This window comes from Salvelinus fontinalis, chromosome 14 (genome assembly GCF_029448725.1).
Source record: "Salvelinus fontinalis isolate EN_2023a chromosome 14, ASM2944872v1, whole genome shotgun sequence".
Classification (NCBI taxonomy): Eukaryota; Metazoa; Chordata; class Actinopteri; order Salmoniformes; family Salmonidae; genus Salvelinus; species Salvelinus fontinalis.
The window spans coordinates 18,722,555-18,746,534 of NC_074678.1; the positions used below are offsets into that span (position 1 = coordinate 18,722,555).

At 41.5% G+C, this 23,980-nt stretch overlaps 1 protein-coding gene across 1 annotated transcript; it reads left to right on the top strand.

The window, feature by feature from the left end:
- Positions 1-483: 483 nt before the first annotated feature.
- znf648 (zinc finger protein 648) lies at positions 484-23,382 on the top strand. Its single transcript, XM_055944089.1, has 2 exons — positions 484-1,245; positions 13,165-23,382. Exons 1-2 carry the CDS (start codon positions 1,173-1,175, stop codon positions 14,805-14,807), a joined length of 1,716 nt encoding a protein of 571 aa, XP_055800064.1. The 5' UTR covers positions 484-1,172; the 3' UTR covers positions 14,808-23,382.
- Positions 23,383-23,980: the final 598 nt, after the last annotated feature.

The window sequence follows — 23,980 nt, forward strand, 5'->3', positions numbered from 1 at the left end:
TTATCTTATTTTTTATTATTGCAGTCTCTATTCACACTCACAAGGCCCTACACACACACACACACACACACACACACACTGTCACTTCAACACACACACACACACATACACACACACACACACACACACACACACACAAACTCCATCATCTGCTCACTCACACATAATATGCACATACATTTATACTGACTCTACACACATGCACACCCACTCACATACAAGTTGCTGCTACTCTGTTTATCTTGTATCCTGTTGCCTAGTCCCCTTACCCCTGTATATATCTACCTCCATCACTCCAGCATCCCTGCACATGTAAATATGGTATTGGAACTGACCCTGTATGTTACTTACTTATTGTGTTCTTCTAATTTATTGTGTGTTTTTCTAGTATTAGGCTACATTGTTATTGATTATTGCATTGGGTTGGGTTTTGAGTTGGTAAGAAAGGCCTTTCACTGTACTTGTGAACATGACATTAAAACTTTCAACTTTAAATAAAGAAAATACTATAAGGTTGACTATTTAGGTCTACATAGTACACTTTGTGATGATTAGGCTATGTAGGCCTAACTGTGTAACAAGCAACATTCATTAATCTGTCTCACTTCTAGGCTATGTATAAATAAAACAATTAACGAAATTGCTGTGAATACGACATATAGAGAGTCTATATATAGTATGTATAAGTTAATACAACCTATAATAAAGTCAATCACTGTAAAAATACGGACAAATGACGGGAGAAACCGCAGTGTCAATATGTCTTCATCAAATATGGGTCAGTGGGTCACATAAATACCCTGGTATAGGCATACAGATCATGAACTAGGATCATGACATAATGTTGGCGTCGGCTTGCAAGAGTCTAATGGTGCTTTCAGGACAACTGGGAACTCGGGGGAAATGAGGTCAAATAATGACGTCAGTGATCTTCACGTCGGAAATGAGGAGTTCTGAAAAGATTCCGAGTTTCCGAATTGTAATTCCGAGTTGGATGAACGTTCACAAGGTTTTTTCCCGAGTTCCTAGTTGTCTTGAACGCTCTGAAGTCGACTTCCAAGTTCCAAATTGTTTTGAACGCGGCATAAAACTGCTTACTAAAGGCGTAAGTGACACTGCTGTCCCCACGTTCTTTCACTTTGACTCCGCCCACTCCGAGTGGGCATCTCTAAATGACTATGGTTCGCACGCCGACAGGAGGATGCTTATGGTTTGCCTACGGGGAGATAAGAGGACGTTGTCGAGGTAAGCGGCAGAATGCAGCCTATGACTGAATGAATGGACAGATCAAGCTCTGATGACTAAACGTTGTAGTGAGAAAGAGATGGCATGTATGCTGACAGTTTATGAAATGGCCTGTAGGCGCTGAGCTTCTTATTTATTATAGTCTTATATAGATTTTAAGGATCACCAGTGCATGTATTATTTATTAGGATCCCCTCCACCCCATTACTAGGATACCCCTCATCAGCGGGTAAACATAACTTGCCCATAACTTGTCCCCCCATCAGCGCAGTTGACTGCTGTCATTATTGTCGTTTATATCTAAGTAGCGTATAAGCAAACAGTAGCCTTTTATTGCGAAATTTTACATACGGAATTAATATTAGCCTACAATAGAGTAAAATCGGATGAAACCTGTAAATTAACATCATAGACGTTGCATTATATAGAGTTCATCGCATGGGGTCCCCACCAAATAAGAGTTGGGCAACCTGTTGGTTTAGTGTAATTTAAGATATTTATTGTCCAAATGTGATTTATTTCTGCACTGCATTTGACTTAAAGTATGTTATAAATTCTAATTATGCACATTATGTCTACATTGTGTTAGAAATGCGTTGTATGCATTGCATGACTTTGGGCCAGTGCCACAGAAGCTTTGGGAACTTTATGAGGTTACTGTTAACCTCCTAGTCAAAAAATCTAGCCCTGTTAAGAATAATGGCGCTATTATTCCTTACGTCCTAGTCATTGCCATTGACGTCCTGCTCGTGTAACCCTGCGACCATTTCGTACATAAAACATCCTCCATTCAGGCTGTAAAGGTTGGTTTCCTCCTTAACTTGATTTATTAATGGCCCACAGGACTAAAACAAATGGGGGAAATATGCGTAGGGGAGAGTGAGGTATTTTGCACCATTTTTTACATTAAGCATCACAAAGTCAAGGGAAATATAGTATTCTTTCTAACAAATATATGTACATATATTTCAGGATGTTGTGTACCCCTTGAAATAATCTGAATTAATATAAACATAACAGTTTTGAAAACATAGCTAGTCCAAAAAAATTGGTCTCTTGGCACAACTTATGGTGTATGTATGGTGTAAATTAAGCATAGGGACAGGGTAAATTGAGCCACCTTGGGGTAAGTGGGTAATGTTGTCCTGTGATGCTGCTAGTAGGCCAAAGTTAATTAATGGAATGGCATTATGGTGTATTGCATATATTAAATCTATGCCTACGTTCAGATATACAGTGCCTTCGGAAAGTATTCAGACCCCTTGACTTTTTCCACATTTTGTTATGTTACAACCTTATTCAAAAATGTATTAAATATTTTTTGCCCTCATCATTCTACACACAATACCTCATAATGACAAAGCAAAAACAGTTTTTTTGAAATATTAGCTAATTTATTAAACATAAATACTGAAATATCACATTTACAAAAGTATTCAGACCCTTTACTCGGTACTTTGTTGAAGCACCCTTGGCAGCGATTACAGCCTTGAGTCTTCTTGGGTATGACTCTACAGGCTTGGCACACCTGTATTTGGCGAGTTTCTCCCATTCTTCTCTGCCGATCCTCTCAAACTCTGTCAGGCTGGATTGGGAGCGTAGCTTTACAGGTCTCTCCAGAGATGTTCAATTGGATTCAAGTTCAGGCTCTGGCTGGGCCAATTAATGACATTCAAAGACTTGTCCCGAAGCCACTCCTGAGGTGTCTTGGCTGTGTGCTTAGGGTCGTTGTCCTGTTGGAAGGTGAACCTGTGCTCCAGTCTGAGGTCCTGAGCACTCTGAAGCATTTTTTCATCAAGGATTTCTTTTTACTTTTCTCTGTTCATCTTTAACCCGATCCTGACTCGTCTCCCAGTCCCTGCCGCTGAAAAACATCCCCACAGCATGATGCTGCCACCACAATGCTTCACCGTAGGGATGGTGCCAGGTTTCCTCCTGACGTGGCACTTGGCATTCAGGCCAAAGAGTTCAATCTTGGTTTCATCAGGCTTTCTCATGGTCTGAGAGTCTTTAGGTGCCGTTTGGCAAACTCCAAGCAGGCTTTTATGTGCCTTTTACTGAGGAGTGGCAAGTGTCTTGCACTGACCAGCTGGCAAGTGTCTTCACTGACATTTTCAAACTCTCCCTGACCCAGTCTGTAATACCTACATGTTTCAAGCAGACAACCAGAGTCCATGTGCCCAAGAACGCCAAGGTAACCTGTCTAAATTACTATCGCCCCGTAGAAGTCACATCTGTAGCCAAGAAATGCTTTGAAAGGCTGGTCATGGCTCACATCAACACCATAATCCCAGACACCATGGATCCACTCCAATTCGCAAACCGCCCCAACAGATCCACAGATAACGCAATCTCTATTGCACTCCACACTGCCCTTTCCCAACTGGACAAAAGGCACACCTACATGAGAATGCTGTTATTTGACTACAGCTCAGCGTTCAACACCATAGTGCCCTCCAAACACATCACTAAACAAAGTACCCTGGGATGGGCCCTCAGATCCTCAAAAAGTTCTACAGCTGCACCATTGAGAGCATCTTGACTGGCTGCATCACCGCTTGGTATGGCAACTGCTTGGCATCCGACCACAAGGCACTACAGAGGGTAGTGCGTACTGCCCAGAACATCACTGAGGCCGAGCTCCCTGCCATCCAGGACCTCTATACTAGGCGGTGTCAGAAGAAGGTCCTAAAAATTGTCAAATACTCCAGCCACCCATGTCATATACTGTTCTTTCTGCTACCGATGCACCAAGTCTGGAACCAACAGGAACCTGAACAGCTTATACACCCAAGCCATAAGACTGCTAAATAGTTAACCAATAGCTACCCAAACTATCTGCATTGACCCTTTTTGCACTAACTCTTTTCACTCATCAGATACGCTGCTGTTACTGTTTATTATCTATCCTGTTGCCTAATCACTTTATCCATACGTATATGTATATATCTACCTCAATTATCTTGTACATCTGCACATCGACTCGGTACTGGTACCCCGTGTATATAGCCAAGTTATTGTCACTCATTGTGTATTTATTCCTCATTGTAACGTCTGCTTCCAACTCACACCCTCAAACACGTAGATCCCCTGAACGCAGCTCACTTTCCAGCCCACTTTCCAGCTCACACTCTCAAACACCTCGATCCCCTGAACGCAGCTGAATTACATGAATTACCTGAATTATAATCACCTGTTCACACACCTGTATGTCATTATCACACACAATTTAGTTCAGTTCTTTGCACCCCATCACTGTGAGGTATTGTTTGTTTTGTGACACACGACTTTCGGAGTTCTGTGGTTTCCCTTTATTTACTCCTCCCGTGTATGATAGTTTTTGCATGCCTCTGTAACGGATGTGAAATGGCTAGCTAGTTAGCGGGTACGCGCTAGTAGCATTTCAATCAGTTACGTCACTTGCTCTGAGACTTTAAGTAGGGTTGCCCCTTGCTTTGCAAGGGCCGCGGCCTTTGTGGAGCGATGGGTAACGATGCTTCGTGGGCAACCGTTGTTGATGTGTGCAGAGGTTCCCTGGTTCGCGCCCGTGTCCGGGCGAGGGGACGCCGTAAAGTTATACTGTTACACCTCACTAACGACACTGTAACGTTCGTTTTCCTCCTCGTCTGAGGAGGAACAAGGATCGGACCAAAATGCAGCGTGGGTTGAATACATAATCCGTTTAATAAAGAAAGACGAACACAAAGCACACTTGAACAACTACAAAATAACAAACGACGTAAACAGACCTGAACATGAGAACTTACAGACAATGAAGAACGCACGAACAGGAACAAACTCACAAACGAAACAGTCCCGTGTGGCACAAACACTGACACAGGAACAATCACCCACAAACAAACAGTGAGAACAGCCTACCTAAATATGGTTCTCAATCAGAGGAAACGTAAAACACCTGCCCCTGATTGAGAACCATATCAGGCTAATTGAAAAAAAACAACAACATAGAAACACATAACAGAGAATGCCCACCCAGCTCACGTCCTGACCATACTAAACAAAGACAAAATAAAGGAAATAAGGTCAGGAACGTGACAGACACCTTTTGCCTATTCCCTGCCTGTACTTTAGCCTATCGGATTTCCTGTTATCTACCTATTGCCTGATCTCCCGGACTACGTTACTAGCCTTTTCCTTGCCTGCACTGTTGCCCTTTTGGACCCCATGTGTATGACCTTCTGCCTGCCCCTCGACCCAGCTACCTGCCTCCTCCGGTGGTCCTTTGCAATAAAAAACAGGGGTCTGTTCCCCCTTGAGGTTCTTGAGAGAGCAGTCAAGGAAGTCAAATCAAATTGTATTTGTCACATGCTTCGTAAACAACAGGTGTAGACTAACAGTGAAATGCTTACTTACCCTTCCTAATTGGAGTTTTACTTATAAGGTTAAGGTTAAGCCCCTTCCTAACAATGCAGTGAGAAATAATAGAAAAATAATAACATGAGCGTAATGAACACGAGGGGAGACAGAGAGCTGGTTTCAAGCACAGGGCGCTTGGGTAGCTGCACTTGAAACCAGCTCTCTGTCTCCCCTGCTTGTTTGGTTTATGGGGCATGATATCTGCTCTGTAACAATAAAAAAGCACTATCTTGAGTTCATAAAAATTACATATTGCTAAAATACTATGCATATTATGCATAAAACTGATTTTGTTTATCATCATTTGAATGGGTATGGTGGCCATTGGCTCAACTTACCCCATGGCCAAGTGCTCAATATACCCCAAGGCAAACATTTTGACTATATTAGCCCACACAGCTACAAGGAAGAACTTTCATGTTAGGTTTAGGACCTCATATTGTAGTTTATAGAGACCCCAACTGATGTATAAAACAATCTTAAAACAATCTACTTTGGTTTAGATACAAGGATCGTGAAACCTATAACACAATATATTCATTTGACTTTGTACAAATCATTTTGGGGGAACGAACTTGCTTACCACTTTTTCCATGTTTCTTCCATCACAGATTCCATGAAATTATGACCTTTTCCAGAATATTTGGTCAAATTATAAATGTTTTGTATGGTTTCCTAGGAACAATGGGTGGCTCAACTAATCCCTTGGCTCTCCAACTCTCCCTTACTTTCTTATCCCACTCTCCCCTACTTTTTTCAAGTTACAATATGTACATTTTTGAGCGATCCTCCAAATTCACATAGAAATATGAGTTATAGATCTGTCATTATCATTGAAAGCAGGTCTAAGAAGTGGTAGATCAGTTCTATGTGCACTCTTATGTGTCTTTTACTTTCAGTTTTGTACACCAGATTCAAAAAGCTGAAAATACAATATTTGGGGTTATTGAAAATATATGTTTCAGCGGTTTAGATGATACAATGATTCTGTACACTATACATTGCTTGTTTTGGCCCATAAACTGAAATCAGGCAAACTATTAGAATTTTAGCAACCAGGAAATGGCGAATCGATTTCTGCATATTGCAACTTCAATTTAAAAAAAAAAAAAAAAAGCTACTTCCTGATGTTGCGCACCTTGTTCAGCCAGGGGTAAACAAGACTGCTGCAACTGAATGTCTGAGCGTGATATACAACATAAGGAAGCTGGCAGAAAATTCGAAAGCGGTGGTGGAAAATTTTGCATATTTTCTTTTTTTTTGACCAGCGAGCCATTAAATCGAGTTAAGCAGGAAACAGACGCATTTGCAACCCGAATGGAGGATGTTTTATGTATGAACCGGTAGACAGGGGACACGAGTGTATTACCAGCTGGAGGGCAATGACAATGCCATACTAGCCTAACATATGGAATTGTTTTTATTGCAATTTGTTCTACATGTATGCAACGTTTTACTACTGAATCTATTTAGGCCTTCCATAACAAATGGGTTGAATACTTATTGACTCAAGATAAATAATTACTAGACATATAACGTTGACAAATAATTAGTCAAAATCAACTTTGCCATCATTATGATGTGGTCAAGTTTACTTTAGAGAGACGGCTATGTTGCCATGAGCTAGCAAAGTTCGTCAAAAATAGCTAGCAATCCTAACGTTAGCTAGCTAAAAAGTCGGTGCTCTCCCCTTAATCTTAGCCAGCTAGCTAAAGTTATACTGCATCTTCAATCAATCTGGAGACATCACAATGATGACTAAAGCTTGTCCTACTAATTATTTGCCTCCTTTTGAAATGACATCGTGTTTCCAAGCCACAGTAATGCACTTTAGATAAAATCTTCATCAGCATCAATTGATACGGCATTGAGTAGAATGCTCAGCTGGGCATCAGTCCCAAAACTAACGTTCAAAACTATATTGTGACGAAATGTGCAATATATGAATAGACAGTTAATTGATTCCGGATTCCGGAGCCACAGAGACAGCTAGAGCCATAGGCTAATGTGCATATATACTTAAAGTAGCTAGACTGTTACAGACTGTTATGTATTTAGAAACATACGGAGCAAAATGCCAGCTTTTGGCTTAAGAGACATGAGGGCAGAATTGTTTTGAAATCTGTCAATAAGCACTGTGTAATAAAGTCATTGGTTTTGTTTCAGTTCAGGTAAATTGTGCCCCTTATTTATTTTTATTTCATATACAGTACGAGTCAAATGTTTGGACACACCTACTCATTCCAGAGTTTTTCTTTATTTTTTACTATTTTCTACATTGTAGAATAATAGTGAAGACTTCAAAACTATGAAATAACACATGGAATCATGTAGTAATCAAAAAAGTTAACAAATCAAAATATATTTTCTATTTGATATTCTTCAAAGTAGCCACCCTTTGCCTTGATAACAGCTTTGCACCTGCTTGGCATTCTCTCAACCAGCTTCATGAGGTAGTCATCTGGAATGCATTTCAATTAACAGCTGTACCTTGTTAAAAGTTAATTTGCGGAATTTCTTTCTGTCACGTTCCTGACCTGTTTTCTGTTGTTTTTGTATGTGTTTAGTTGGTCAGGGCGTGAGTTGGGGTGGGCATTCTATGTTATGTGTTTCTATGTTGGGTTAAATGTGTTGCCTGATATGGTTCTCAATTAGAGGCAGGCGTTTGACGTTTCCTCTGATTGAGAACCATATTAAGGTAGGCTGTTCTCACTGTTTGTGGGTGATTGTTGCTGTGTCTGTGTTTGTGCACCACACGGTACTGTTTCGTTTTGTTTAGTCTGTTCGTGCGTTCTTCGTTTTATGTTAGTTCGCATGTTCAGGTCTGTTGACGTCGTTTGTTGTTTTGTAGTTTGTCTTGTATTTTCGTATTCGTTATTATAATTAAATTCATTATGTCTACATACCTCGCTGCGTGTTGGTCCGATCCATGCTCCTCCTCGTCTGAGGAGGAGAACGACTTCAACAGCCGTTACACTTTCCTTCTTATTGTCATGCTGGTATGAATGATTCAGGAGACAGGTGCATGAATGCGTAATAGGCTTTTTTATTTCTTACCCAAATTACGGCATGCCGTGTAAAGGCACGGGAACGAAGACCAAACAAACACGTACACAACACACAGGGGTGAAACCCAAACAAAAGTGCGAGGAGTACATCAAATAAATAACACTAGCGCACAACACGGGACGAGACCCATTATCATCTGCGCAATCCACAATGGCACAAAAGCCAAAACACACAGCACAGGTACTCACACGCACCAACGGACATTGCAACAATAATCGACAGGACACTGGCAGGGAAGTCCGACGCAGGAGAGCAGAACTTGGTAATAGCCGGAGCAGTTTAATAGCAAAACCCACGGCATAAAAATAACAAGAATAATTGGGAACAAAAACCCGTCGCACACCAAACACGTGCACAAGCACTTACAATAAACAAATCCACACAAAGACATGGGGGGAACGGAGGGTTAAATACACAACAAATGATTGAGGGAATTGAAACCAGGTGTGAGGAAAAACAAGAAAAAACACATGGAAAATGAAAAGTGTATTGATGATGGCTATAAACCGGTGACGCCGACCGCCAAGCGCTGCCCGAACAAGGAGAGGACCCGACTTCGGCGGAGGTCGTGACACTTATACAATTACTAATCACTGGGAATAGGGGTCAGGTGTGCGTAATTCAAGTTTCTGAGGGATCTGTGACACTTAATGTGTTCGAGCCAATCAGTTGTGTTGTGACAAGGTAGGGGTGGTTTTACAGGCAACATCTGCATCGAGCTAAAGGCTAGAGCTGCCGCTTTCAAGGAGCGAGACACTAATCCGGACGCCTATAAGAAATCCCACTATGCCCTCAGACGAACCATCAAACAAGTGAAGCGTCAATACAGGATTAAGATTGAATCCTACTACACCGGCTTTGACGCTCTTTGTATTGTGGCAGGGCATGAAAACTATTACGGACTACAAAGGGAAACCCAGAAAGGTCAAACTTTAAACAGGTCAACATTCACAAAGCCGCGGGGCCAGATGGATTACCAGGACGTGTACTCGAAGCATGCGTGGACCAACTGGCAAGTGTCTTCACTGACATTTTCAACCTCTCACTGACTGAGTCTGTAATACCTACAGTTGAAGTCGGAAGTTTACATACACTTAGGTTGGAGTCATTAAAACTCGTTTTTCAACCATTCCACAAATTTCTTGTAAACAAACTATAGTTTTGGCAAGTCTGTTAGGACATCTACTTTGTGCATGACACAAGTAATTTTTTTGACAATTGTTTACAGACAGATTATTTCACTTATAATTCACTGTATCACAATTCCAGTAGGTCAGAAGTTTACATAAACTAAGTTGACTGTGCCTTTAAACAGCTTGGAAAATTCCAGAAAATGATGTCATGGCTTTAGAAGCTTCTGATAGGCAAATTGACAACATTTGAGTCAATTGGAGGTGTACCTATGGATGTATTTCAAGGCCTACCTTCAAACTCAGTGCCTCTTTGCTTGACATCATGGGAAAATCAGAAGAAATTAGCCAAGACCTCAGAAAACAAAATGTAGACCTCCACAAGTCTGGTTCATCCTTTGGAGCAATTTCCAAATGCCTGAAGGTACCATGTTCATTTGTACAAACAACGCGTTCTGTCTCCTAGAGATGAACGTACTTTGGTGCGAAAAGTGGAAATCAACCCCATAACAACAGCAAAGGACCTTGTGAAGATGCTGGAGGAAACAGGTACAAAAGTATCTATATTCACAGTAAAACGAGTCCTATATCGACATAACTTGAAAGGCCGCTCAGCAAGGACGAAGCCACTGCTCCAAAACCGGCATAAAAAAGCCATACTACGGTTTGCAACTGCACATGGGGACAAAGATCAAACTTTTTTGGAGAAATGTCTTCTGGTCTGATGAAAAAAAAATAGAACTGTTTGGCCATAATGACCATCGTTATGTTTGGAGGAAAAAGGGGGATGCTTGCAAGCTGAAAAACACCATCCCAACCGTGAAGCACGGGGGTGGCAGCATCATGTTGTGGGGGTGCTTTGATGCAGGAGGGACTGGTGCACTTCACAAAATAGATGGCGTCATGAGGTAGGAAAATTAGGTGGATATATTGAGGCAACATCTCAAGACATCAGTCAGGAAGTTAAAGCTTGGTCGCAAATGGGTCTTCCAAATGGACAATGACCCCAAGCATACTTCCAAAGTTGTGGCAAAATGGCTGAAGGACAACAAAGTAAATGTATTGTAATGGCCATCACAAGCCCTGACCTCCATCCTATAGGAGATTTGTGGGCAGAACTGAAAAGGCGTGTGCGAGCAAGGAGGCCTACAAACCTGACTCAGTTACACCAGCTCTGTCAGGAGGAATGGGACAAAATTCATGTTTCAAGTAGACCACCATAGTCCCTGTGCCCAAAGAAGCCAAGGTAACCTGCCTAAGTGATTACCGTCCCGTAGCACTCACATCAGTCGTCATGAAGTGCTTTGAAAGGCTGGTCATGGTTCACATCAACAGCATCCTCCCGGATAACCTAGACCCACTCCAATTCGCATACCGCCCCAACAGATCCACAGATGATGCAATCTCAATCGCACTCCACTCTGCTCTTTCTCAAGGAGGAAGGAACACCTATGTGAGAATGCTATTCATTGACTACAGCTTTAGTATTCAACACCATAGTGCCCTCCAAGCTCATCAATAAGTTAAGGACCCTGGGACTAAACACCTCCCTCTGCAACTGGATCCTGGACTTCCTGATGGGCCGCCCCCAGGTGGTAAGGGTAGGCAACAACACGTCTGCCGCACTGATCCTCAACACTGGGGCCCCTCAGGGGTGTGTACTTAGTCCCCTCATGTACTCCCTGTTCACCCATGACTGCGTGGCCAAACACGACTCTTACACCCTCATTAACAGTGGTAGGCCTTACTACCGACAACGATGAGACAGCCTATAGGGAGAAAGTCAGAGAACTGGCAGTGTGGTGCCAGGACAACAATCTCTCCCTCAATGTGAGCAAGACAAAGGAGCTGATTGTGGACTACAGGAAAAGGCGGGCCGAACAGGCCCCCATTAACATCGACGGGGCTGTAGTGGAGAGGGTCGAAAGTTTCAAGTTCCTTGTTGTCCAGATCACCAACAATCTATCATGGTCCAAACACACCAAGACAGTCGTGAACAGAGCACGACAAAACCTTTTCCCCCTCAGGAGACCGAAAAGATTTGGCATGGGTCCCCAGATCCTCAAAAAGTCATACAGCTGCACCATCGAGAGCATCCTGACTGGTTGCATCACCACCTGGTATGGCAACTGCTCGGCATCTGACCATAAGGCGCTACAGAGGGTAGTGCGTACGGCCCAGTACATCACTGGGGCCAAACTTCCTGCAATCCAGGACCTATATAATAGGCGGTGTCAGAGGAAAGCCCATAAAATTGTCAGAGACTCCAGTCACCCAAGTCATAGACTGTTTTCACTGCTACTGCACGGCAAATGGTACCGGGCTACCAAGTCTAGGACCAAAAGCTCCTTAACAGCTTCTATCCCCTAGCCATAAGACTGCTGAACAATTAATCAAACCCCTCGCTGTTTATTATCTATGCATAGTCACTTCACCCCTACCTACATGTAAAAATTACCTCTAACCTGTACCCCCGCACACTGACTCGGTACCGGTACCCCCTGTATATAGCCTCATTATTGTTATGTTATTGTGTTACTTTTTATAATTGTTTACTTTAGTTGATTTGGTAAATATTTTCTTAACTCATCTTGTACGGCACTGTTGGGTAAAGGCTTGTAAGTAAGCATTTCACGGTGAAGTATACACTGTATTTGGCACATGTGACAAAAAAAGTTTGATTTGATCTGATTTGAAATGAATATAGCATATTCTGTTATGGTTGAGTGAATGCCAAGAGTGTGCAAAGCTGTCATCAAGGCAAAGGGTGGCTACTTTTGATTTGTTTAACACTTTCTTGGTTACTACATGATTACATATGTGTTATTTCATAGTTTTGATGTCTTCACTATTATTCTACAATGTAGTAACAATAAAGAAAACCCCTTGAATGAGTAGGTGTGTCCAATATTCTGTACATTTAATTGATTTCATAAAGTCATCTATATTTTATTACATATTTCATTTCTCTTCTATTTTAAACCACCACATCCACATCTTCTTCGGCTGACACTTGGTTATTTCACGACAAACAGCACCAGTTATTGGAATTCATATGCTTCATATGAGCCTGTTATGAGCTGCACACAGACAGCTTGTCTCTTCTTAGGCCGTTTTGTATAGTGGTTTTCGCAGAGCACTAAAACTTTAATAAACCCTTCATAGATGCTTTACAAACATTCATAGATGCTTTATAACACTTACTAAACTCATATTTTGCATGTGTGATGAACTCAATAACATTACTACTTATTGTGAAACCTTTGGTCATGTAGCATTACAATTTTTATCCTCACTGTGGTGGATAGTTAACACTGTGTTTGTTTTTGTGTTTTTCTTCCAGGCACTGCCAAGGAGGTGAGTTCAGGGAAAATCCCTTTTCAGCCTCAAGCCACGTTCACCACCTCTATAATATCCAGTATGGCTGAAGAAATGCCTTCATGGACCTCAGAAAGGTTTGTTGATAAAGTGTACATTTCAAAGAGAAGTATCAGAAAAAACTTAATAAACAAAATGCACTACGTTTCCCACGTGCCCTCAGAGAGTGTAAAAGTCAACACTGCTCACAAAGTGGAAAGTGACTCTAACCCATCTGATAATGACGATACTGACTCCCTCTCAGGTAGTAGCTACACTGGGATGATTTATTTAAACCCACAAACACCTACATGGACTCTGGCTGAGAAGTTTGCTGGGCTCAACTCTGGAAAAGACAGGAGACTGTCTCCCAATCAGGACCTCTGTAGTCCTCCAGGTTCACCCGCAGCCATTGAACATAATGTTGCCAATAGGAGAGGTTCTACAGGTCTGGAGGGGGTCTACTCAGACTCGTCACAACAGGAGGAAGGCAACATCAAGAATGGTACTAAAAGACTTCTGCAGAGGAAAGTGTGTAGCGGTGATCCTTCTGATCTGAAGCTGCATCTGGTGAGAGAGATCAGGCCCAAAACCAAGGAGGCTCTGTCTGATGTTCGTCATGATGTGCGCGATGTACGTGGGAACAAGGGGAATTGGAAGGGTGGAGAACCGCTAGTCATTCCCCCTCCACTAAACAAGGCTATGGCCATGATTGATGCCTGTGAGGATAAGGTGCCTATAGTGTTTGCTGCCATGAAGAAACGTGGAGTGGAGGGAGACACAGAGAACCGGCCCTACAAGTGCACTCACTGCAACTGGGCCTTTAAGAAGTCCAGCAATCTGCAGAGTCATCTAGATACTCATAGTGGCCTGAAGCCTCATATATGTGACCTGTGTGGCAAAGCCTATTCTCACCAAGGCACACTGCAGCAGCACAAGCGCCTGCACACTGGAGAGAGACCGTACCACTGCCCCTTCTGTGAAAAGACGTACATCTGGTCCTCCGATTACCGCAAGCACATTCGCACGCACACCGGAGAGAAACCGTACGTGTGCGAGACCTGCAGCAAGGACTTTGTGCGCTCCTCGGACCTGCGGAAGCATGAGCGCAACATGCACACCAATGAAAAACCCTTCCCGTGCACGCAGTGCGGCAAGACCTTCAACAAGCCACTGTCCCTGCTCCGCCATGAGCGCACTCACCTGGGCGAGCGGCCCTTCTGCTGTCCCATCTGCGGGAAAGCCTTTGCCGTGGCCAGCCGCATGGCAGAGCACCAGAAGGTGCACACCGGAGTGAGACCCTACACTTGCCTGGTCTGCACCAAGTCCTTCACCAAGTCCTCCAACCTGCTGGAGCACCAGGCCGTACACAGCGGCATCCGCCCCCACAAGTGTCCTCAGTGCGGGGTGGCATTCGCCATGGTGTCCCGCCTGGTCCGTCACCAACGTGTCCATACCGGAGAGAGGCCCTACGACTGCACAGGCTGCAGCATGTCCTTCAGCCGCACGGCTGCTCTGAAGCGCCACCAAGAGCAGACGTGTGCCGGGAGGATCTTTGTCTGTGTGGAGTGTGACAAGGCATTCCAGTGTGCCTCTCAGCTCACAGAGCACATGGTGAGCCATGAATGACCCTACTGCTGCTGCTACTGCTGCTGCTGCTGCTTCTGTTGTTGAAAACACTGAAGACTGATTTATGCTGTTTGGGAGCTACCCTCTCATACAGTACAAACAGTTGGTCTAATCAACCTTACTGATCTCTACATGCTACGCTCTCAGAAAAAAGTGTTCCCAAAGGGTTCTTCGGCTGTCCCCATAGGATAACCCTTTTTGGTTCCAGGTAGATAGCATCTTTTTTGAAGGAAAACATCCTGCTAGGCTGCTAAGCTTTAAAATACAGTGCCTTCGGAAAATATTCACACCCCTTTCCTTTTTCACAAGTGCCCTCAGCCGGTATGATGCATTTTGCATCAAATTATGTTGCGATTTGCATCATATGATGCTCAATGCATCATACACGTTGTGTTTCTGTATTTTATCTTGAAGTTGTATATCTTGAAAACTTGATTGCTGACATGGAAAACATTTTGGGACTGTATAAAAAATTTGACTAATGAAACAAATACCAAAAGATGGTTTTGGGGTGGAACTTTCCTTTTATGGCTGTGATTGGAGAAAACTGAGGATGGATCAAGAACATTGTAGTTACTCCACAATACTAACCTAAATGACAGATTGAAAAGAAGGAAGCCTGTACAGAATACAAATATTCCAAATCATGCATCCTGTTTGCAATAAGGCACTAAAGTAAAACTGCCAAAAATGTGCCAAAGCAATTCACTTTTTGTCCTGAATACAAAGCATTATGTTTGGGGCAAATCCAACACAACACATCACTGAGTACCACTCTTCATATTTTCAAGCATGGTGGTGGCTGCATCATGTTATGTGTATGCTTGTTATCGGCAAGGACAAGGGAATGGAATAGAGCTAAGCACAGGAAAACCTGGTCCAGTCTGCTTTCCAACAGACACTGGGAGACAAATGTACCTTTCAGCAGGACAAAAACCTAAAACACAAGGCCAATAACCTAAAACACAAGGCCTTGCAAAAGTATTCACCCCCTTGGCATTTTTCGTATTTTGTTGCATTACAACCTGTAATTTGAATGGGTTTTTATTTGGATTTCATGTAATGGACATACACAAAATAGTCAAAATTGGTGAAGTGAAATGAAAATAATAACTTGTTTCAAAAAACTCAAAAACAGAAAAGTGGTCCGTGCATATGTATTCACCCCTTTTGCTATGAAGCCCCTAAATAAGATCTGGTGCAACCAATTACCTTCAGATGTCACATAATTAGTTAAATAAAGTCCACCTGTGTGCAATCTAAGTGTGACATGATCTGTCACATGATCTCAGTATATATACACGTATTCTGAAAAGCCCCAGAGTCTGCAACACCACTAAGCAAGGGACACCACCAAGCAAGTTGCACCATGAAGACCAAAGAGCTCTCCAAACAGGTCAGGGACAAAGTTGTGGAGAAGTACAGATCAGGGTTGGGTTATAAAAAAATATCAGAAACTTTGAACATCCCACAGAGCGCCATTAAATTCATTATTTAAAAATGAAAAAGACTATGGCACCACAACAAACCTGCCAAGAGAGGGCCGCCCACCAAAACTCACGGACCGGGCAAGGAGGGCATTAATCAGAGAGGCAACAAAGACACCAAAGATAACCCTGAAGGAGCTGCATAGCTTCGGGGCAGAGATTTGAGTATCTGTCCATAGGACCACTTTAAGCCGTACACTCCACAGAGCTGGGCTTTATGGAAGAGTGGCCAGAATAAAATAAGTAAACATGTTTGGTGTTCGCCAAAAGGCATGTGGGAGACTCCCCAAACATATGGAAGAAGGTACTCTGGTCAGATGAGACTAAAATTGAGCTTTTGGCCATCAAGGAAGATGTTATGTCTGGCACAAACCCAACACCTCTCATCACCTCGAGAACATCATCCCCACAGTGAAGCATGGTGGTGGCAGCATCATGCTGTGGGGATGTTTTTCATTGGCAGGGACTGGGAAACTGGTCAGAATTGAAGGAATGATGGATGGCGCTAAATACAGGGAAATTCTTGAGGCAAACCTGTTTCAGTCTTCCAGATTTGAGACTGTGACAGAGGTTCACCTTCCAGCAGGACAATGCCCCTAAGCATACTGCTAAAGCAACACTTGAGTGGTTTAAGGGGAAACATTTAAATGTCTTGGAATGGCCCAGTCAAAGCCCAGACCTCAATCCAATTGAGAATCTGTTGGATTGAGATTGCTGTACACCATCGGAACCCATCCAACTTTAAGGAGCTGGAGCAGTTTTGCCTTGAGGAATGGGCAAAAATCCCAGTGACTAGATGTGCCAAGCTTATAGAGACATACCCCAAGAGACTTGCAGCTGTAATTGCTGCAAAAGGTGGTTCTACAAAGTATTGACTTTGGGGGGGTGAATAGTTATGCACACTCAAGTTTTCTGTTTTTTTGTCTTATTTCTTGTTTGTTTCACAAGAAAAAATATTTTGCATCATCAAGGTGGTAGGCATGTTGTGTAAATCAAATGATACAAACCCCCCAAAAAATCTATTTTAATTCTAGGTTGTGAGGCAACAAAATAGGAAAAATGCCAAGGGGGGGTGAATACTTTCGCAAGCCACTGTATACAATGGAGTTGCATACCAAGACGACATTGAGTGTTCCTGAGTGGCCTAGTTACAGTTTTGACTTATATCGGCTTGAAAATCTATGGCAACTTGAAAATGGCTGTCTAGCAATGATCAACAACTTAACCGAATTTTAAAAAGAATAATATGCAAATATTGTACAATCCAGTTGTTTAACGCTCTTAGAGACTTACCCAGAAAGACACAGCTATAATCACTGCCTAAGGTGCTTATACAAAGTATTGAATCAGGGGTGTGAATACTTATGTAAATGAGTACATTTGCAAAAAATTCTAAAAAGATGTTTTCACTTTGCCGTTATGGGGTATTGTGTGTAGGTAGATGGGTGAGAATAAAATATATTTAATACATTTTCAATTCAGGCTGTAACACAACAAGATGTGGAATAAGTCAAGGAGAATGATTTTTATGAAATACGACCTGTAATTAATTACAATATGAGTGAAAAGGTTTTCCTTCCAAAAAATGCTAATTTTTAAAAGCAGCTTTTCTGTGTTAGAATGGTGTGGGCGTACCCCAACACCAGAGCGGTGTGGGTGTATACCAGTCATTAAAAATATTAATGCAAGTAGACTCATTCCCTATAAGGAAATAACAATAATTTTTTAAATGGTCTGTTTGAGATACAAGTCTGAGGTGTAGTTTAAAAAATATATTTTTTAATTTTTATGCTTTGGCCACAAATACGAGTATAGGATGAGTCAACAACATCATTTGGGTATGAGTTAACAGAATATTAACGTTTAAAAGGGAGATTTTCACTGGACAGTTACTTAAGCATCCTCTGAAAATATTCTAAAATCTATATTAAAAAACTTCTGCTAATGCAAGCATGAGTTTGTCTGAAAAAAGCTAAATTGTTAAGGAAGATGTATGATGTTCAGGAATTATATGCCGCTTTCTATAATATTTGTGATCTCTTATATAAGGAATGTGGTAAAATACCCACAATAATCAACTGTCATCTGTCATCCTCAATGATGGAGAGTATTGGATTTATTTTACTACACTGTGGTTACATAGTTTATTTATTCTGTGTGAACTTGACAAAGACTGTCTGAAAAATATATACTACCAGGAATTACTTTGCCCTGAATGACAGTTGAGGGTATCAATATGTTTGAAATGTTTTTTGTTTTTTACCTGTTCTTATAAAATAGATCTCTGGTTAATTGACACAAGCAACAGCTTGCTTTCATCAATTTATTTTTTTAAGTATGTCAGTTTGTTCTTGTTTTTATCATTTGAGCATGCCTTCTTTCTGGTGACCCATAGTTCTATTCAAATCTCTATTATTCTGCAATACAGTATTTGACTTAGAATGGAGTAGACTAGAATACAATACAATACAATTCATCTTTATTGTCCCCAAAAAGCAATTCAGTTGCATCAAAATTGGACAGTTTAGTAGTTTGACAGCATGTAGCTTATGGTAGGTTAGTGAAGGCTAAACTTTAGAGGAGTGATTATACAACCGTTGCCAAAAGTTTTGAGAATGACACAAATATTAATTTCCACAAAGTTTGCTGCTTCAGTGTCTTTAGATATTTTTGTCAGAGTTTACTATGGAATACTGAAGTATAATTACAAGCATTTCATAAGTGTCAAAGGCTTTTATTGACAATTACATGAAGTTGATGCAAAGAGTCAATATTTGCAGTGTTGACCCTTCTTTTTAAAGACCTCTGCAATCCACCCTGGCATGCTGTCAATTAACTTCTGGGCCACATCCTGTCTGATGGCTGCCCATTCTTGCATAATCAATGCTTGGAGTTTGTCAGAATTTGTGGGTTTTTGTTTGTCCACCCGACTTTTGAGGATTGACCACAAGTTCTCAATGGGATTAAGGTCTGGGGAGATTCCTGGCCATGGACCCAAAATATCGATGTTTTGTTCCCCGAGCCACTTATTTATCACTTTTGCCTTATAGCAAGGTGCTCCATCATGCTAGAAAAGGCATTGTTCGTCACCAAACTGTTCCTGGATGGTTGGGAGAAATTGCTCTCAGAGGATGTGTTGGTACCATTCTTTATTCATGGCTGTGTTCTTAGGCAAAATTGTGAGTGAGCCCACTCCCTTGGTTGAGAAGCAACCCCACACATGAATGGTCTCAGGATGCTTTACTGTTGGCATGACACAGGACTGATGGTAGCTCTCACCTTGTCTTCTCCGGACAAGCTTTCCGGATGCACCAAACAATTGGAAAGGGGATTCATCAGAGAAAATGACTTTACCCCAGTCCTCAGCAGTCCAATCCCTGTACCTTTTGCAGAATATCAGTCTGTCCCTGATGTTTTTCCTGGAGAGAAGTGGCTTCTTTGCTGCCCTTCTTGACACCAGGCCATCCTCTAAAAGTCTTCGCCTCACTGTGCGTGCAGATGCACTCACACCTGCCTGCTGCCATTCCTGAGCAAGCTCTGTACTGGTGGTGCCCCGATCCCGCAGCTGAATAAACTTTAGGAGACGGCCCTGGCGCTTGCTGGACTTTCTTGGGCGCCCTGAAGCCTTCTTCACAACAATTGAACTGCTCTCCTTGAAGTTCTTGATGATCTGATAAATGCTTGATTTAGGTGCAATCTTACTGGCAGCAATAACCTTTCCTGTGATGCCCTTTTTGCGCAAAGCAATGATGACGGCACGTTTTTCCTTGCAGGTAACCATGGTTGACAGAGAAAGAACAATGATTCCAAGCACCACCCTCCTTTTGAACCTTCCAGTCTGTTATTCGAACGCAATCAGCATGACAGAGTGATCTCCAGCCTTGTCCTTGTCAACACTCACACCTGTGTTAACGAGAGAATCACTGACATGATGTCAGCTGGTCCTTTTGTGGCAGGGCTGAAATGCAGTGGAAATGTTTTGGGGGGGATTCAGTTAATTTGCATGGCAAAGAGGGACTTTGCAATTAATTGCAATTCATCTGATCACTCTTCACAACATTCTGGAGTATATACAAATTGCCATCATACAAACTGAGGCAGCAGACTTTGTGAAAATTTATATTTGTGTCATTCTCAAAACTTTTGGCCACGACTGTACACATGAGCACCTCTAAGAAGAACACCTAGTAGCCTATTAAGTGCAGTGTGCATCCCAAATGGCACCTTTAGGTCCTGGTCAAAAATAATGTACTATATAGGAAATATGTTGCCTTTTGGCAAGCACACCTAGTAGCATATGAAGTGGAGATCAGTAATGAGGGTGCAGTTCTAAGGTTAATCGTATGGGAACAATCTGAATCTTTGAAAGTACAATATGGAATGTAATTTATAACATTTTTGTTTGTTATGGATTTGGCAGGTTTTGTTTTTGTATTTTTTACCTGTGTTTTTGGTGTTCTTTGATGAAGAGTATGGACACCTTGATTGCAAAGGAGTGCAGAATAACATAATGCAGAAAGCGCCATCCTTTTCTGAAAATCTAGACCAGCAAGATTGAATTCAATGTACGTCCTTTGAAGCACTTTAACAGCTTCTACCCCCAGCTCACAGCAGGGACCTTAAGTGAGTTTGAAAGTCCAGTAATTTGTCTTACTAAGACCCGGTGATCCGTTGTGAAAATTGGTCCTCCAATACCTCTGTAGCACAGGAGGCTGCTAACGGGAGAACAGCTCATAATAATATCTGGAATGGAGTGAATGGAATGGTTTGATGTGTTCGATACCATTCCATTTATTCCCTTCCAGCTATTACTATGAGCACGTCCTCCCCAATTAAGGTACCACTCGCTGCCTGTGCTCTGTAGTTAACCTTAAGTCTTACTACAATCCACAACTTACTCAATAATACAGTTTTGATACCATCAGATACCATCAGTGCCATCCAGTCACATGAGAATATACAGTAAGAGACTCACTCACTATTTCTATGCAATAATCAAGAGATTGGGTTGAATGAAAACCAGAGCGGAGTCATTCAGAGCTGCTGTCCGACTGACAGGCTAATGGTCATTAGGAGTTCATGTGATACTACAAAAGTACTGTTAATACCTGGTGCTAACAAGCCCCCTTTGTCCTGATTGTGTCCACATCCTGATTGTACCCACATTTGTAGACCATCAAAAGACACATTGTGATCTGATTGTGATCTTCCTGACCACCTCCAGAGGTAGACAGGCACATAGCCGTGGGAAGTAGTGCACTGGGCCTTTACTAGTACGATATTAACGGACTTATATAGCCGTCTGTAGTGCAGCACCCCCACCCTCAAACATCTTCCCACGGCCTGCATTGTGTCTGGATATCTTACAAATGTAGACATATCTAGACAGTGACACCATTTGAATCAAAATTATCCCACCTTCTAAAATCATTGACAGGTGGCACCCTTGACTTTAGACATAAATTTTTGTTTTAAAATAAATACATTTATATTATTTTGAAAGAATATTAATCAAATAATTGGATGCATGTTAGCGCCCGGTATAAACAAGGCCCTGGTCACTAGTGTGTTCACTTCCTAGTGTGTTCACTTCCTAGTGTGTTCACTTCCTAGTGTGTTCACTTCCTAGTGTGTTCACTTCCTAGTGTGTTCACTTCCTAGTGTGTTCACTTCCTAGTGTGTTCACTTCCTAGTGTGTTCACTTCCTAGTGTGTTCACTTCCTAGTGTAGATACATTAGTGAGAAAAAATCTTGACACGAGGCATCCTTGCCCTCTTGCCCAGGGTGGCACATTTTATGTTTGTTTACATGTGTCAAGAAATATTGTGTGAATATTTGCTAGATGTCAGAAAAATGTTGGATCTTATTTCAGGTGTCAAGTTGATATTCTATTTGAAGACCAAAGGTCTACCGAATATTGCGGGAATGAAAAAAATATATAATTTGTACTGTACAAGCTGCAAGCTGCAAGCTGATTTATGTAGCTGTCTGCTGCAGTAACACATAGATGTTATGTGTATAATTGGATTTGAGTAAAAGAGAACAAGAATTTAAATAAAAGAGAATGCGAATAACAATCAATTGTTTGTGTTTTTTGAAAATGTTTAATGTAAACATTATAGTAAATTTTATTTTTAAAGCGCTGAAATGTTCATTAACCTCTACTTCCTCACAAACCCGGGTCCGGGAGCACCCCCACCAGTAAAAAAGCTGACTAGCATAGGCTAGTATAGCGTCACAAGTAAATACTAGCATCTAAATATCATTAAATCACAAGTCCAAGACACCAAATGAAAGATACACATCTTGTGAATCTAGCCATCATTTCTGATTTTTAAAATGTTTTACAGGGAAGACACAATATGTAAATCTATTAGCTAACCACGTTAGCAAAAGACACCACTTTTTTACTCCACCATTTTTTTACTCCATCAGTAGCTATCACAGATTCGACCAAATAAAGATATAAATAGCCACTAACCAAGAAACAACTTCATCAGATGACAGTCTGATAACATATTTATTGTATAGCATATGTTTTGTTAGAAAAATTTGCATATTTCAGGTATAAATCATAGTTTACCATTGCAGCCACTATCACAACGCTCACCAAAGCGACTAGAATAACTACAGAGACCATCGTGTATTAGCTAATTATTCATCATAAAACATTTCTTAAAAATACACAGCGTACAGCAGATGAAAGACACAGATCTTGTGAATCCAGCCAATATTTCAGATTTTCTAAGTGTTTTACAGCGAAAACACAATATCGCGTTATATTAGCTTACCACAATAGCAAACATCACATTGATTCAAGGCAAAAATAGCGATAACGTATAAACCACCAAAATATATACATTTTTTCACTAACCTTCTCAGAATTCTTCAGACGACAGTCCTATAACATCATATTACACAATGCATATAGAGTTTGTTCGAAAATGTGCATATTTAGCGGCACAAATCGTGCTTATACAATGTGATTAGTGTCCAAAACCTCAAGCAATCTGTCCGGCGCCATCTTGGAGAGGCACCTATTCTAATCGAAAACTATTCATAAACTTGACAAAAAAAATACAGGTTGGACAGCAATTGAAAGACAAATTAGTTCTTAATGCAATCGCTAGGTTACATTTTTAAAATTAACGTTACTTCAAAATACAGCGTGCGATAAAGCAAGACTGTACTGCAAGTAATGGCGGCTTATGCATTTGACTTTTTTCAACAGAACAACGAATTATCAGCATAAATAGTTCTTACTTTTTGATGAACTCTCATCAGAATCTTGGGAAAGGTGTCCTTTGTTCCAAAATAATCTTTGCTAGGTTGGAGAACGTCCTCTTCAACGTTGAAATTAGCAGTAAACATTAGCCATGTGGGCCAGAGATACCCAACTTCCTACAACGCCACGAAAATAAATACCCGAAAATCGCAATATACTGACATAAACTGATATAATTCGGTTCAAAATAACAAGATTATGATGTCTTTAAAGCCTATATCGAATAAAAACACAGCCGGAAATGTCTAAGATCTATAACCAATGCTTCTAGTACAATGTGCCAAGGTCCTCAGTGCGTCAGAGCGAAGGGGAAAAGAACGATACACGTCTTTGCCAAGTCATTTATAACTTTTGGGATCTACGTAGAGACTCCATTTCAAGTCTCCCTATTCGCTAACAAC

Excerpts from the sequence above, each read along its gene's own strand:
- znf648 (XM_055944089.1), top strand. The coding sequence starts at position 1,173 with ATGACTATGGTTCGCACGCCGACAGGAGGATGCTTATGGTTTGCCTAC. Across the intron at positions 1,246-13,164 it reads GATAAGAGGACGTTGTCGAG|GCACTGCCAAGGAGGTGAGT; the intron begins GTAAGCGGCAGA and ends TTTTTCTTCCAG.